Raw genomic sequence first — 16,553 nt, 5'->3', positions numbered from 1 at the left:
AATTGTATGCTTACTGTGTGAATTCCATTTCATAGCGCTGCTAAGCGTAAGCGCATGAAAAGGCATGCTAATCTTCCCTACCGTATGAAAATGAATGACTTGTAAATACAAATCCATGGTGAATGCGCAAAATGGCCACCTAATATTCTTGCTAACCTAATATGTTACACCTTAGCAAATTTTGTCTATTACAGTAAGCATGCAAATTTGCTTAGCTTGAAGCAGCCCTATGAAATTGGGCCCAACTTCATAGAGCTACTTTAGCACAAAAAAGCGGCTTAGCACCAAATAATTCACTTATCAGAATACAGTTACCAGTCAAATTATCATTTCACATACAATTTGTGACTGGTATCCTGCTCATTTCTGCTTAGCAGAATTCTTTTAACAGTTCTTTCTGCTTAATTAGTTCTATGAAGTTGGGCCTTGTGCAAAGCTTGGACTTACGGCGCCTTCAAGTATTCAAAGCTCAAGAGGAAGAAACAAATCTATACATATTTTGGGCAATCATGGAAATAACAATATAATTTGTCACAACTTTGCCTACGAAGCACTATTCCTGTCAGAAAATGGGATGATTTTCAGTTTGTTATAACAATTGCCAACAAACAAACCAATTTTGAAGTTAGACATGCATACAATTATTAAGGTAGGGTTATCATTTGATTTTTCTTAACGTGATGCTAATGTATGTATACGCATATTTATAAAAGGGATACAATACAAGTCACATGTGAAAGTTTCAGTGTGTACCTTTTGAACAGCAAAATCTGTTCCAGTATTTTCAGTTTAGTGCGATGACAGCGGGTACCAATCCCATTTCTCGCTGATGCATTGAGGGCAGCATGCAAATGGACACCATAGACATTTCAGAAAGTCGTCTGCAGGCAATCTTTGGCCCTTTTTGAAATGGTGTCGGCTTTGGATTCGGCTCAGGCTTGTGCCATTGATTTGACAATTGCGCATGCTTTGGGTATGCGCTCATTGTTCCAGAGAGATCAAAGCCTCAAGCCGAATCCAAAACCGTGGTTTCGAAAAGGGCCTCTGAAGATTCAAAGGGTAGCATTCAAATTGAAACCAAACAAATTTTCAAAGACGTCTGCAGGTGATCTTTGAAGATTCCAATTTGTCGTCATATTTTTGTTGGTTTCTAATCAACAGGGACATTTCAGACAGAATAGTTTTGGATGCTTACTACAAGTACCTTCTTTATAACAAGTACCAGGTTTCGGATAAAAATTACACAATTTCCTTTTTGGGGTTACTACCAAACGACCCTACCTTCATTGGAAGACTTTACTTTTCTGCTACTCCAGTATTCATCTAAGACCATACCACTCTACGTTTCATCGAGTCAGGACTATGCAAACATTTATTTTACTATCTTTATTTGCTTCCATACTTAATCATTTACAAATCTTAAACAGAAATATTATCTTTTATATTTTTGTAGAGGTCCGAGATTTTTTACATTGAAATAAATGTAAGTTGAAAGGAATTGTATGGCTCTTTGGTCTTTTTTTCTGGTTAATCCTAGGGAGCCTAAAGTGTCATTAAAGATGCTATGTCAGATTTTTGGCCCCAAACATTAAAAAATAGATTTTTTTTGAGTGAATAGTATTTCAAAGAGTATCACCCGCTCTAACGAAAACAAGTTTAACTTTTACTTTTAATGGTCAGGAACCATGACAAAAATTTAAAACGTTTCTTATAAAACACTTAAGAATTGGTCGCGTGATATCTTGTCGGGATCCCGACAAAAACTAATTTTGAGCACTTTATTTCACTGCTACTAATAATTGGCAGACTTTTTCGAGCAATGGCTCAAATGAAAGCTTGTAACTTTCTCGACCCCCATCAAAATACCTATTGAATTTTAATCAAAACTTTGGGGTCAAATCGGCCAAAAATCTGACATAGCATCTTTAAAAGTCAGTTCAGGTAAAAATTTGACACGTTCTCACGGTCAACAAAAATTATATAGTTGAAAAATATCCACAAAATTTGTTTTTTCTTAGAACCGCTGTTGGAGAGACCTGTTCATACACCATGAGTCTGTTCCAACAACATGCAAAAAAGTTCAGAAAATATTCAGGCAGATAAAATAAATACCTAAAATAAAATGCAGATGAAGCATTGGACGATAAACATTGAATGGCTTCAGTTAGTCCATAATTATGTGCCTGTCCCGAGTTGCAGAAAATATTTACTGACAAACTACCGCAGTCCTGGAATTTCATCTGTAGGACGGCAAGGCCATTTTCATTTTTCAAAGGGCACTTCCATTGGTAAATCATATGGGAAACTTCTTATAAAGGGGCACCACGGCCAAGACCAGGGGGCAACAAAGGCCAAGGCCCCTGTGGCCTGCTATCGTGGTGGTATGGACCCCTGATTATCTTCATTAGAATCCACACTGGTGTGTCTATGGTGTACCGACCATAACGCCGGCATGAACTTCGGCTTCATCGTCTCAAGGAACTGCTGACGCCATCTTTTCTCAAATTTCTCGATTCCGTTTTGGTCTTTCATCACCAAGTTCACAACCTTCTCCCCATGTGAGCCTTGAAACTCCTCATTCTCACATTTCACATCAAGGGTGAGCGTTTCATCAATTATATCAACACTCACTTCTTCAACATTCCAAAACTCGGACAATATTCTCTTTAATTCGTCGACCCGTTGCTCGGGGAGTTTTCCAACCTTGGTGTTACGCTTGAGTGCCTTTGCAGCAGAGCGAGCTTTCAGTCTCCGTGGATCCTCACGATAACGAGCGTTAGTTGAGTTTGTGATCGGTGCGTTGTACTCCACAGTGAGTTGGTTACGTATGATCCGATCATAGCTTGAGCTTAGTTGATGACAAGCCAGGCAGAGTAACACAACATCATGGGACGTGTGTTTCTTGTTCACCTCAGGAAAGTGTCTGAAACATAAAACATTGCATGAATAAAATGTTAGTTACAAATTTGGACTAAATTGGCCATCAAAGTTTCAAGAGAATAGCGAAAGGAAAAAACCATGGGTGCACAAATTTATTTGCTCTCAGATGCCTAGTAAAGGCTTCAGGCCTAAAGTCTTTTTAATATTTGAGTGATAAATTACCTCCTTCTTAAAATCTATTTTACTTCATCACAGGGAGCCGTTGCTCACAATGTTTTATACTATCAACAGCTCTCCATTGCTCACTACCAAGTAAGTTTTTATGCTAACAATAATTTTGAGTAACAACCAAAAATGTCCAGTGCCTTAAAGTCACTTACCTTCGATATTCATGAGGGACGATATTCTTCCTGATGTAGGAGTCTTCACTTCCACACACGACGCACATATTAGCTTTATCCTGTAGATAGTAAGCACGATCTAACCCAGGCATTCCTGACGGCTCAAACTTTAGTCTAACTGTAAATGGTTCTTCACATTCCAACTCTCCAATACCCTTCTTAATATACCATTCAGCTTTCTGTTTGTGACACGTACATAGAAGTTCACCACTAGGGGCGATTAATCGACAGTTGTGATACATCTGAGTTTGGCGGGGTTTATAAGCATTGCTTGTTTTAGTTGTCGTCTTGATCGGTTCAGTCAATACATTAGTGTTGGTTTTCCGTTCCGTTGCTTTGGTTTTATATTTGACATCAAGAAGTCCCTGGCACATTGAGGCGACTTGACTCCAGAGATTGTCATCGGCTCGGTCGGGGAGAGCGCCAAACTTTCCTTGCAGAATCGAAAGGAAGATGTCTACAGCTACCAAGACGTCTTGCGCTCCGTATCGAATTTGATGAGTAGACATCACATCGGCTTCCCAGTCGCCGCAGCGAACATCCTCCGATTTATCCAATGTCTTGTTAAGAAAAATATCCGCGAGGTTCTTGAGACTACCGGTGAACTTTGACCTAAGGTCACGTGGCATGTGCCGAGAGGCAACATATCGGAGGTCGAGACAGCCTCTTGTTGGAAGGTGATGATCTGTAAGAAGATGGTTTGCATCGTCAAGAACGGCGACGCCCACTTTCAAAATACTGCAAGAAAAAATGATCAACAATCAAAACAGGAATCCTTTCTCCGTTGGAGGGAGTAGCTTTGAGTATTCATGTAGGCCTAATAATTGCTGTTTCTTTAAAGGCACTGGACACTATTGGTAAAAGCATAACAAATTACTTGGTAATGAGCAATGGAGAGCTGTTGATAGTACACAACATTATGAGAAATGACTCACTCTGAAGTAACGTAGTTTTTGAGAAAGAAGGAATTTCTCACTAAAACATTTTGAGTCTGAGAAAGACTTCAGACCTGAAGCACACAAATTTGTGCAGCAAGTGTGTGTATAGACCTTTACCATGGTGTGGTCATCTTGATTTTACTCCATTCCAACTCATTGTAACCAAACTGAGACTGGTTGCATGCGCAATAAATGTTGGCATTCGTTACTTTATTGGAAACAGGAAACATGACCAAGATGGTGACAGCGTGATAAAGGTCCATTTTCTTTCATCATCTTTTGAACAACTTCGATTGAGCCCAAATTTTTCACAGATTGGTTAATTCATGCACATGTTGGGAGAGTACTGGTCTTTGACAATTACCAAATATATCCAGTGCCTTTAAATGTTTTATTTCAGACCATGTTTGGCACATCTTTGAGCAACCAACCTTCTATTTGCAAGTAGATCTCTTAAGCTTTGTGGAAGACTCCTGTTGTCTAATTTACAGAGACGTATCAGAACAGAATACCCACTGATTGTTGCAAGTTGTAACAGGGCAATGGGGCGACGTTTACCAGATCTCTCACTGCACCATTCACAATCTAAACCAATCACCTATACAAACAAAGACAAAATCACACGCATGTATTATTCAACAGAATTGTCCTTCTTTGGATTAGAGCCCCATATGCATCTTGCAAGCTGCAATCAAGAAGAGGTACAAAAATAAGAGGGGATCTTTATTTTCTGGCAACTTTCTGCTGAATCAGGGAGAGTCAGCAGGTCTGCACGATACTTGGACCGATTGTGTTTATTACACAACAGCTGGTTATTACAATAATAATTAGTATCTAAAATGTGTTGCCATAGCGATTGTCACAGTTAGAAGTTTATTTTAGGGTAAGCAGTTTCCCTCTAATCTTGTGTATTTTTAAAGGTTTTTTTTTCAGATGAAGCAGACTCAGTCTTAATCTACTAGGTACTCCTAGAACGTGGAGACTCATATTGAAACGAACCTCAATGTTCTAGGAGTACTTGCTGGGTAGAATGTTCTTGTGAAAACTTGTCTTGCTATAATTCTACTACTGTACAGTAGATTTTTTGAAGAACTCCAAAGACTTCTCAGTTTTAAAAGGCACTGTCCTACTTTATAACAATGGAAGGTAGAAAATCGGCCGGTGATCAAGGGGACTTCTCGTACTGTTAACTTCACTATTGCTGGCTGAGTGAGTTCTTGAACATTCAGTCTTTGACTCATACCTTAAAACTTGATGTGTCTTCAATAATTCTCGTCATAGCTGTTTCTAAGACATCAATGGTTTCCACGACAACTGCTTTTTTGGAATAATCCATTCTTGATCTTCTCTGTTGTGGTTTGAGCAACTTATAGATCAGGAAGCTGACTAAGGCTGTCCCGACTAGAGACGCTGCAGCCAGGGGAAGATGTAGATGTCTCAATGACATTACAATGGAGCTCTTGGGGGTCAAAGGTTGCCTGGAAAAAAAGTAAATAAAGGGTCATAGTCTTGACCAAGCAGGCATGTAGCTGTACTATGGAATTGTGAACTCTCACCCAGTTATAACAATAATCTTAGCATTTTTGTAGCATTCTTACACAAAAAAGAGGTACCACAACGCTTTGATTACAATACAAATAACAAGCAATACAAATAAAACAAATTAACAGTTAGGCCTATATACTCTACACCACAATAGTGCAAGCCTCACTCCTTAACTTAAAGTTAAATCTGAATATGTAATGTACATGTATACGAACACTCTATCTGATGTAGGCTTAAAGTTGTTACTGAACGTTAAGGTAAGCCTTTAGTTATGTGTACCACTTAAAATAATAGACTTAAGTTATAGGCCCAGTGACTAACTTCACTAAGTTACTAAGTAAACCTGTGGACGTGGTGGTGTACGCGGTAGGCCTATCATTAGCCCAGGTTGGACTCCTCCGTTGCATGCAACGCAGTGGCACTGACTGACTTCCTACCAGGGCTAGTCTATCAGACAGATCACTGCACAAATGTTTTTAGACATGACACTTCAATTCAGTTAACAAGTTCCTTTCCTTGGCCAATTAATTATACACATATTGACTGGCAATGATGATCCCAACTAACTTAATAATTTACATTCCAAAGACACAGCAAACCGTTAAAACCAACTGTTTCTGCTAAGCAATTCTATCATTCTGTGCTTAGCAAGTTTTGTTGTCATTCTTATCATTATCATCTACAACACCGTCAAATCTCAAACACCTGGGCTTTAATTTTTCAATGGATAATTAATACGGCCCTGATTCTAAGGAGCGTTCCTCCCACGCTACAAACAAAATACACATTTTACTCTAGCCCTATTTATAGTCCTACATATGAGGGTCTGCCTGGGGCAGAAATAAGTCAAAACATTCATTCTTACATACTTACAAGTAGATACTTTTCACCGGATTCAGCATACAATTTCCAGTGATGTTTTGGATGGACCTGGCATATATCGCACGATAGAGGGCGCTATGCAATCAATTAACGGTGACCAACAAGTAAAGTGCACAGTGTGTAGGCTAGGTGCAGTGACTAGTGGTGGACCAATGATACGGCAATATTCTCCAATGCCCATTGCTTGGTGCGCGCTTCGTGAAGGCCCATGCACAAAACAATGGAATAGGAATATTGCCAATATCCCGGGTTGACAGCACGTAAATTGTAACGGTCCGTCTTCAGATTGTACCCATTCGTTTGTGCACAGTGTATGGGCCTTGGTGAATCCGTGATATGACAATATTCCTGATCCCATTGCTTGTGCACAATGTGCGGGCCTTGGTCAGTTTGTGAACCCGTAATATGGCAATATTCCTGTACCCATTGCTTGTGCACAGTGCGGGCAATAGTGCACCCATGATATGGCAATATTCCTATGCCCAACGCTTTGTTCACAGGATACGGGCCACAGTGAACCCGTGATTATGACAATATTCCTGTACCCTATGCTTGTACACAGTTTATGAGAAGGCAGACCGTTACATTTACTGGCCGTGGACCCATGATATGGCAATATTCCTTTACCCGTTACTTTGTGCACAGATTACGGGCAGTCGTGCTTTATGCATGGAGGCGAGCAAAATTTAACTAGAGGTTGTAATGAACACGAGGTTGATAATTTGACAGTCGGGCTCCTTGATATATAATAAACACGTAAAGGTATTTACATCAGTCACGTCTAGGAGCCAAGCAAATAGTGAGCGAGCAGTTTTCACCGAAGTTTTGACGCTAAATAAATTTCCCCACAAATATTGTAAGTTTTAAGGCTTTCTCTGACCATTCACAAATATATTTCACTAGATTATAATCATATTTGTTTGTTAAGTGGTTTAATGTTACCATAATATGTATTTATTTTCTAGTTATCTTGTAAAAGATAGGATTGTATTGTGGGTTTTGTGCATTGAAAATGGTGATGGATTGCCAAAGTCGTTTATTTCCGACAGGTTGCTCTGATCTTTTGTTTCAAAATCAGTTTGAGTTTGTTCTTTTGTTGTGTTTTATTGTTTAATGTTTTGATTTGTGTATGACTATTGAGTAAGAAACTATATCACGTAGAAGTAGAAGTAGAAGTAGAAGTATATATACTAGAGCAATTAGAATTCAATAACGGTCCAGAGTCTTGAGTTGAATTCAACAATCCATATTAAAATAAGACCATCCATAGTGGATGATAGCCTACTACACTACCTACACGTTATAATAATATGCTTGTTCAGGTTTTTCCGTTATTTTGTTCACGCAATTATCAAACTCTTCTATATAAGTATAAATACTTTTTAGTTTTACTTAAATTTAATAATACTAGTCTTTGCATAATGGAATGATGTCGACTGTAGTCATGGTAGTGTACATATTATTTGTTTCTTCCTTTTGTTCCCTTTTTAAGTTATTTGATTTTGAACTTTACTTTTTAAAATTTTTTGTTATTGAATTTGAAGGAATATTTAAATTTTGCCCAGTAACTGGGGCGCTGTGCTCCTTTTTCGGACAAATTCAGGTTTTTTGTCATTTGTCATTATCGTTTGCACTTCTAAAGTTCCAGCACAACCTTTAATTATAATGACAAATTTAAAAAAAAGGAGTACAGCGCCCCAGTCACTGGGTCTAAAATTTAATATTAATTACAGTTATTAACAATGTAATTAACATAACATTTAATCTATTGGTCTCAATTTAAATTAAGGAATCAACCAACTTGTGTAACATAGTTAGGCCTATAGTATAGGTCACGTCTTAACCAGGGAAAACAGACCTTTAAAATTTACTGCAAGCCAAGTACTGTAGACTAGAAGTAGAAGTGTGACATCTTACACTGATGATACTGATAGGTTGCCAGCAGTACCATCAAATTGGACAAAAGTCAGTCATAACATTGAAATAGTCATTAGTCGTTGTGACGTGCCAAGGTCGAGCAGTTTTTTAACACTAAGAGTAACATGTTTCTAATCAGCAGAGTGTGAGTTTGAGTTCCCAGAGTCTCGGAAATGGCACTTGTGTCGTTGAGCAAGATGCTGTCCTATAGTTTGCTTTGTCCTTCGGACTGGACATTAAGCCAGGAATTATGTGTGTATGTAAAAGGATAACGCTAGCACACGCGAACTTAAAGAACATAGAAAACTTACCATAGAATAGTGAGTTAAGTCTGGTGTTTCTGGTTCCTGGCAAGACAGGTTTTCTCAGGGTTTTTTGTGTTGCAGTGATTAGTTCTTTTATGAGGCATCCTTGGTTTATAACCTGAAATATATAAAAAAATAAATTGACTTTATTGTTTTGTTATATCCTCAGCATTCCAGAATGGATCGCCTGTTGAGATTAGGAAATGGAATGCCAGGGTTGGGGCAGGCTGGTGGAGCTAGTGATGCACCAGTGGTTGACACAGCGGAACAAGTCTACATCTCATCATTGGCATTATTGAAGGTAAAAGGCATCAACATCAAAACAGCAGCTTGAAAGCCGAGTCACACTGCAGCAATAACGATAACAATGCCAAGAGAATGCATTCTTTTGGTTCATGCAGAATATGCCAACGCTTATTCAACCAATCGAGGGCGTGCATTTTTAACGTTCTCGTATTCGTTCTCGTTATCGAGGCCTGTGTGATCGGGCCTTTACAAAGAAAGGTTTGCAGTAACACCATGTGACTATCTCTCTTTGAGTAGTGTTGGTTTTGAAAAGAACAATTGGTGAATGACTCAACGTTTCGATCAGTATGCTCTGTTCGACTTCAGGAGCAAGATCATCTTTCTCTTGAAGATGATCAGAGCATACTGATTGAAACCAGTGGTTCTTTTCAGAACCAACACTACTCAAAAGCGATCTCCACATTGTGTAAACTGCAAACCTCTCTTAGTTATACATCCACCATGCAAAGTTTCAAATCCAGCTCCACAATAAACAAAACCCCTACTGATCACATCAGAGAATAAATAGAAACACTTGGTTTTGTTTCACCCAGAATAACTGGTTTTATGGCTGCACATTGTGCCATAGCACAATGTAAACCATTACATGGTGATTGGTAAAAGAATAGACCGATCCATTAAGCTCCGCCCCATTGCGTATTGACCAATCACAATCCATTGCGCGACCAAAACTCTGACAAAATGAAGTCCGACATGCGTGCGCGTATGCTGGGCGTGCGGAGCAGAGTTGTGCAGAATGGCATTGGAGAGGCTCACGTGTTCTTGCTCACGATCCTAATGAATCGGTATATTGTCTCATACTCACTACAACGCCCCTACTCGAGACAAGGCTAGTCTGAACTCCTTGTGAAATCTACCCACGGACCTGTGAAATACAGTAAGCTAGGGGTCCAAGTTGTTAACAGTTTGAACATCGCTGATTTTTCTTACAGATGCTGAAACATGGTCGAGCTGGTGTTCCAATGGAAGTGATGGGTTTAATGTTAGGAGAGTTTGTAGATGACTACACTGTGCGAGTTATTGATGTATTTGCAATGCCACAATCAGGAACGGTAAGATATACAACTAGAAACATCTTCCTTACTAGAAAAAGCCCTTATTTCATCTTCCTAATAATAAGTTGATGATTCAGATGAGGGAAAGAGCTGCAGCCTGTAATCACTTGTTGTTTACAAATGTACATGTATAGGCTTTATGATTGTGGCCCTCAGCGTATTGTGACTAACTTTGCCGTTCTTATTCCAGGGGGTGAGTGTAGAGGCTGTTGATCCAGTATTCCAGGCCAAGATGTTAGATATGTTGAGACAAACAGGGAGGTATGTACACTACAACTATACACAAACTTAGATCACTGATTTACTGATTATTATAGGGTTGCTGTACATCTGTTTTATGGTTTAAAAACACAAATATTAAATTCAATGTTAAATTTTCATCGAGATTTAGACTATTATTTGGTTATGGCAAAGGTCCTGGGTTTGAATGACACCCAAGTAGTATGTGGATTTGTTCAAGGTACTTTGGAAAGTAATGAGGATGCACAGGTTTACGCTTATCCGTGTATGGGCAAAACCAAATCTAAAATGAAACTGATTTTTTATGCAATCTGAGAGTGATGTGTTTGTAAAATCTGTCAAGCCGGATTTCGCCATGGTGGAATACTGAAAGTTTTAGAGCCCCAGGGCAAACAGTTCTTTGATAACTGATGGGGCTACCCTGGTTAAACAAGACAAATAAATAAATTGCAAGACTTGTCTTTACTCAACAGACCTGAGATGGTAGTGGGATGGTACCATTCCCATCCTGGGTTCGGCTGCTGGTTGTCGGGTGTCGACATCAACACCCAACAGAGCTTTGAGGCCCTCTCAGACCGAGCCGTTGCCGTGGTCGTTGACCCCATCCAGAGCGTCAAAGGCAAAGTTGTTATCGACGCTTTCCGTCTGATCAACCCTAACATGATGGTGCTCGGTCAGGAGCCTAGACAGACGACGTCTAATCTTGGTCATCTTCAGAAGCCATCGATTCAGGCTCTTATACATGGATTAAATCGGCATTATTACTCCATTGCCATCAACTACAGAAAGAATGAACTTGAACAAAAGGTAAAGGTTAACTTGTACAACAATACAAAGTCAAGTCTTGACTTTGTTTATTAAGGGGCACTTGTTTGAGGAACATTTTCAGTTTTATTTGGAACTTTACAAAGGGCACCACAGCAATTGCGAGAAGTCCCCTCGATCCTCTGAAGTGAACGTAGTAGTACGGGCCGATTTTTTTTACCTTTCGCCCAGGTGAAAGAGCGGAACAGTTCTTATCAGAACTGAGAACTCTCCCGAATTACCAAAGTCTTTACTAAGGTAGTGGAATATAAAGCAAGACAAACTCTCAGAAGAAAATAATCTACCCAGCAAGTAGATATACACATGGTGTTACCGCAAACCAAATGTACACAGAAGTGTCTTCTCAGACTATCCTTGTTGTAGCACACCTGTCGTCTCAGGGTTCTTGATAATTTTCTGTTGTTGTTGTTGTTGTTTACTGTTGTAAACCTCCTCGGCAGAAGTAGAATATTAAGCAAGATAAGTTCTCAGAAGAACATATCTACCTGGCAAGTAGATACACACATGATGTTACCGCAAACCAAATATACACAGTGTCTTCTCAGACTATCCTCATTGTTGTTGTTATTGTTATTTACTGTTGATGTTTGTTTTCTTGGTATAGATGTTATTGAATCTACACAAGAAGAGCTGGATGGATGGTCTGATGTTGCGAGACTACAATGAGCATTGTAAGCTGAACGAGACGACAGTCAAAGAGATGCTGGATCTTGCTAAGTCTTATAATAAGGTAGGTCAACAACTAAATACACCCCCCCACTTCCAGAACAGCCTTGCCAAAGCATTTTATGCAAGTCTTAACAAATGCTGGCAGGTAATACTAACTAGTTTTATATAGCACATTTTACAATAACGTATCAATGCACTTTACATTGATGCCCTGGTCACTCGGCTAATGACGTTTCTGTAATATAACGGCTTGCACTTTACTGATGTGGGCCGTCAACCCAAATCAGCTGCCACAAGGGGCACATGCTACCTACTCCTCCGTTAGGAGGCAGGGTAGAGGTATCATCCACTAAGAGCATGGCTGGTAGAGCAGAATACACTACCTTCCCAACTGTACAAAGCAATTATGGTTTAGTGCCTTACTCGAGGGAACAAGTGTCATGACCGGGATTTGAACCCACACTCTGCTGCCGACAACACCAGAGCTTGGACGACCGCTCGGCCACGATAGCCTTAATGGTCCTAAACTAGTCCTAATGCACTATAAAACAGCAGAAACAAGCATAGTTTTGTTATTTGTTGGCTCCAAAATTGTAGCCTTTGATACAGACCAATTGTACAGGTTGAAAAGTGAGATCAATCCCACATTTCAAATTCATACAGCGAGCTTTTTTCATCATAAAACTTCTCAGATTTGCAAAGATTCATTCTGGATTTTATTATTCTTTTCGTGTTTAGGCTGTTGAAGAGGAAGACACCATGACTAAAGAGCAGTTAGTGGTGAAGAACGTCGGCAAACTCGACCCTAAGAGACATTTAGAGGAGCATGTGGAGGTATTGATGACGGCTAATATTGTACAGTGTGTCGGTGCTATGATGGATACAGTGGTCTTTAAATAACTCATATTGGATCGAGTCACTCAAGGGCCCTTTTCAAATCCTCAGCTTTGGATTCGGCTTCAGACTCCGTCCTTTGGTCTGAAGCCCTTAGCACATATGCAAAGCGCGCACAAAAAAAACAACCGCGGCGCCAAGTTAGCCTGAGCCGAATCTTGAGCCGAAGCTGTGGTTTTGAAAAGGGTGATAGTGCTGTAAATAAACATTGCATTCGTGCATCAGTACGAATAATGTGCTAAAAGAAGAAATATGGAAGCTGTACACAAAAGCCTTTTTCACACTTCTCTATTCCCCGGGGGCAACCCAGGGGAATAACGGTTTTCCTTTTCACACTATGATCTCTACCCCTGTCTGCCTCAGCAAATGGGAATGATCCGGGAATAGCCACCCCAGCTATGCAGTATGTTTTTTTTTATTATTGATATCCAACAGCGGATAGCCGGTATTGAAATGTGCAACCTGAACCCTGTGGAATAGGGACGCGGGTGGAAAAGTGCGCCGGGGTTACCGTTGGGGGAAAGAGTCCTAGGGCCTCCCCGGGGCTGTATTCCACGGGGAAAGAGATACAGTGTGAAAAGGGCTTTAGGGAACCTGTCATCGATTTCACCAAACTGTTTCTAACTTAGGATTTATCTTAGGACTTAGGAGCTAAGTTTAGTTCCCTATTCAAAGATGTAGCATGCATTGAACCCATCCCAAGTTAGGACGGGTTACTCGTCCTAAAATAAACTCGAGTTAGGATTAATCCTAGTGTTTTGTGAAATCGGCTGCTGGACTTGGTACAACAATTCTGTCTGCAAACCAAGCATACAGCAGGGTTTAGTTTTACATTTATTCCATGGCTTCGTAAAGTAGAAAACAAACTAATTAAAAGTCTTTTGTATTCTGCGTACTTTCTCGGGGTAAATATGGAAATCTTTAAACAGTTTATCGAACACTCCTTATTCACTTATGATCAACACAGAGGACATGGGTGTCGAGACAGTTTAACATTGGAATAACATCAACTTGCCAAAGGGTAATAAGGAAGCAAGTGTCAAGTCTTTACTTAAAAACAGGTCGGCAGCTCTAAGTAGGCGCTAGGTCGATTCCACAAAGATTGTCCTAACATGGACTACATGTAGTCATAGGGCAGGGGTTATTGAAAACAAAGGCTAGTCCTAAGTAAGGATGAGTAACTCGCCCCAACTTACTCGTCCTAACTCAAGACAAGTTCTAACTATTTGTGTTTCTAAAACCAATAGTCACTGTCAATTAAAATTGTTTTTCATTGGAGATTTAACAAAAAATCCCGCAAGATAAGAGTACATCAATTTGTTTAAATGCAAGTCATAAAGTTATACTAACAAGATTTTATAAACGTATTTAAAAATGTAAAGTTTGACCTTGTTTTGGGGCCTTGTTTTTTTCAAAAAATTTTTGAACAAATTGCCCCAACCCTTACACGGAAAGTGGATTTTGTGTGAAGTTATGGGAGAAAATGAGTGGGTTACCATTAAATCCTGTACAATAAATCATTTGTGAACTTGTAATAATTTGTTTCTGATCCGTCTGTTCATTTGTTCTTCCTAAAGTTTTCCTTTAAAGGGAGGGGTATAGACCATGTGAACTTTGTGTACAATATATGTGACCTTGTACATACTTTGGCTAGTCTGGCAGGCAAGATTAGGCTGTGTACAAATTGTGCCTGCAGGAAGTCCGGGCTTGGTGGCTCTTTTGTAAACATGTGATGTCACAGGTCACACTGCTATATGTTTGGTTATTACTGAAGCCCACAGCAATATTTGATAGTATAAAGCATTTTTTTGAAACATTTCACTTCTAAGTTATGCGGTTATGTAAAAAGAAAAAACTCCAATATTCCCCAAAATTTGAATATGAGAAGCGTCACCGCATAATGCTTCTCAGATTGTGTATTCCTATAGGGATTAGTCTTCCTGTGTGGACATAATCGCACCAGATTTTTGTCAATGTCTCAAAAACGCAACCACCTTTTGAAATGAAATGTCTAGATGTTAGTTTTATTGAACAATCTACTTCGAAGTAACGTGTTTTTATGCCCCAAAATTTGAATCTGAGAACATTCTTGCATAATGCTTCTCAGTTTGTGTAGAGTTGCCTTTAACGCACATGTTGCATAGCATTTTTGCACAGTAACACATTGAAAAGTTAAATCAAAAGCCCAACCATGATTGGTCAAATTTATCATGGGTGATGCTGCAAGTTTAGAATTGGATTAATAATTACATTTTGTGCCATTTTATGGGTCAAATTGCTGCTAATAATAATAGTGGCTTCTTACAGCGCGAATATACGTCATTCATTGACACACAAGGTGCTTTAACATACAGTTTTTCCTGCAAGGTATAGCATTGTCAAGAAATGCATCTGAGCTTTTGACATCAAATACAAGAGAACTTGAGACCCATCAGACAGTTGTAGGTAATGTATAATGTAAATGTTTTATTAAAATCAATTTTACACCAATTTTGCCAATGTTTTAAACAACAATTTATTTCAGAAATTATCTTCATTCAAGCTACTTTATACAGCATTTTAATGACAAAATATAGTTGTGAAAATAGAGTTAAAAAAATTACGTATGCAGATTTAACATTATTTTTAAAATGACAATTGAGAATTAATTTAATTGAAAACTTTATTTGTTTTATTCAATTTTGTAAAAAACTTGACTTCTTGAGCCAGAAGTTTATGCTTTTTGACATTTCAGAGTTTGAATACAACCAGTTTCTTGAGTTTGAGCCAATGGTTTTCCATTTAAGAAAATTAACATTCATCTTGGGAAAGTTTGCATTCTATTTCAGACAAACATGCTTTGTCAAAAGGTAATAGAAATATAGGAAAGGCAGTAAGGGTTGTGATGCTGTCCCAGTGAATAGAATTGCCCTTCTTCTACCCCCTCCTCCTCTCTAATTAAGAACTGCTTAAACAAAGGATTCGAACTGCCTCTAGCCACCGGGGCAATCTCGGTGGTCTAGTTCGAATCCCAACCGAGTAATATGCCTGTGATTTTTCTTCACAGAACTCGGGTAAGTACTGAGTACAGTGCTCACGCATCTGTGTATATAGGTAAAAACTAATATGAATATTCTTTATCCACGATGCAAATTAAAAAATTATTAAAACTATTCACACATTAAAGCAATCGCACATTGGTAAACAGTATTGTCCAAAGGTCCACACTTCGTGTATCACAACTTATAAAAAATAACAAACCTGTGAAAATTTAGGCTCAATCGGTCATCAGAGTCGGGAGAAAATAACGGGAAAACCCACCCTTGTTTCCGCACGTTTTGCCATGTCATGACATGTGTTTAAAATAAATGTTATTTAGCTTTAGTTAAAAAAAAACCCTAAATAACAGATTTATTTTAAACACATGTCATGACACGGCAAAACGTGCGGAAACAAGGGTGGTGGTTTATTCCCGATATCGAGAATTTATAATTGTTTTAATGTTTTCTCAAAAAGTAAAGCATTTCATGGAATAATATTTCAAGGGAAGTCTTTCACCATTGCCTTCTGTAAACCCTGCAAGTTATTTGTAAATCTGTGAACTTTTAATTTTTGTTCTGTTCAGAAAGTGTCTAATGGCTTTAAGCGCCACAAATGCTCTTTAAAGCCTTGAATTCCAATACATGTTTCTCCAGAAACAAGGCAAGAATTTTATAA

General features: G+C 38.9%; 2 protein-coding genes across 3 annotated transcripts; one reads left to right on the top strand and one right to left on the bottom strand.

Moving 5' to 3' along the window:
• Window positions 1-1,870: 1,870 nt before the first annotated feature.
• LOC117300591 (exonuclease 3'-5' domain-containing protein 2-like) lies at window positions 1,871-6,718 on the bottom strand. Of its 2 annotated transcripts, none has more exons than XM_033784252.1 (5): window positions 6,638-6,718; window positions 5,463-5,697; window positions 4,651-4,817; window positions 3,261-4,019; window positions 1,871-2,923 (listed from the first exon to the last, which is right to left on the bottom strand). In XM_033784252.1, the coding sequence occupies exons 1-5, from the start codon at window positions 6,664-6,666 to the stop codon at window positions 2,371-2,373; spliced, it is 1,743 nt and encodes a 580-aa protein (XP_033640143.1). In that variant the 5' UTR covers window positions 6,667-6,718; the 3' UTR covers window positions 1,871-2,370. The 2 variants fall into 2 exon arrangements, with proteins under 2 accessions (XP_033640143.1, XP_033640144.1); XM_033784253.1 differs by having other exon boundaries at window positions 6,630-6,689.
• A 200-nt stretch (window positions 6,719-6,918) lies between these two features.
• LOC117300992 (26S proteasome non-ATPase regulatory subunit 14) lies at window positions 6,919-14,153 on the top strand. The gene is made up of 7 exons (XM_033784864.1): window positions 6,919-7,502; window positions 9,038-9,169; window positions 10,107-10,226; window positions 10,420-10,490; window positions 10,943-11,276; window positions 11,899-12,024; window positions 12,702-14,153. Exons 2-7 carry the CDS (start codon window positions 9,047-9,049, stop codon window positions 12,861-12,863), a joined length of 936 nt encoding a protein of 311 aa, XP_033640755.1. The 5' UTR covers window positions 6,919-7,502; window positions 9,038-9,046; the 3' UTR covers window positions 12,864-14,153.
• The last annotated feature ends 2,400 nt before the right edge of the window (window positions 14,154-16,553 follow it).

This window comes from Asterias rubens, chromosome 16 (genome assembly GCF_902459465.1).
Source record: "Asterias rubens chromosome 16, eAstRub1.3, whole genome shotgun sequence".
Lineage (NCBI taxonomy): Eukaryota > Metazoa > Echinodermata > Asteroidea > Forcipulatida > Asteriidae > Asterias > Asterias rubens.
This window is presented reverse-complemented; position numbering and strand designations above follow the sequence as displayed.

Coding starts and splice junctions, on each gene's coding strand:
- LOC117300992 (XM_033784864.1), top strand. CDS start 9,047: ATGGATCGCCTGTTGAGATTAGGAAATGGAATGCCAGGGTTGGGGCAG. Junction 10,227..10,419: donor CAATGCCACAATCAGGAACG/GTAAGATATACA, acceptor TTCTTATTCCAG/GGGGTGAGTGTAGAGGCTGT. Junction 12,025..12,701: donor TTGCTAAGTCTTATAATAAG/GTAGGTCAACAA, acceptor TTTCGTGTTTAG/GCTGTTGAAGAGGAAGACAC.
- LOC117300591 (XM_033784252.1), bottom strand. CDS start 6,666: ATGCTGAATCCGGTGAAAAGTATCTACTT. Junction 5,698..6,637: donor CCGGTGAAAAGTATCTACTT/GTAAGTATGTAA, acceptor CTTTTTTTCCAG/GCAACCTTTGACCCCCAAGA. Junction 2,924..3,260: donor GTCCCTCATGAATATCGAAG/GTAAGTGACTTT, acceptor TTTATGTTTCAG/ACACTTTCCTGAGGTGAACA.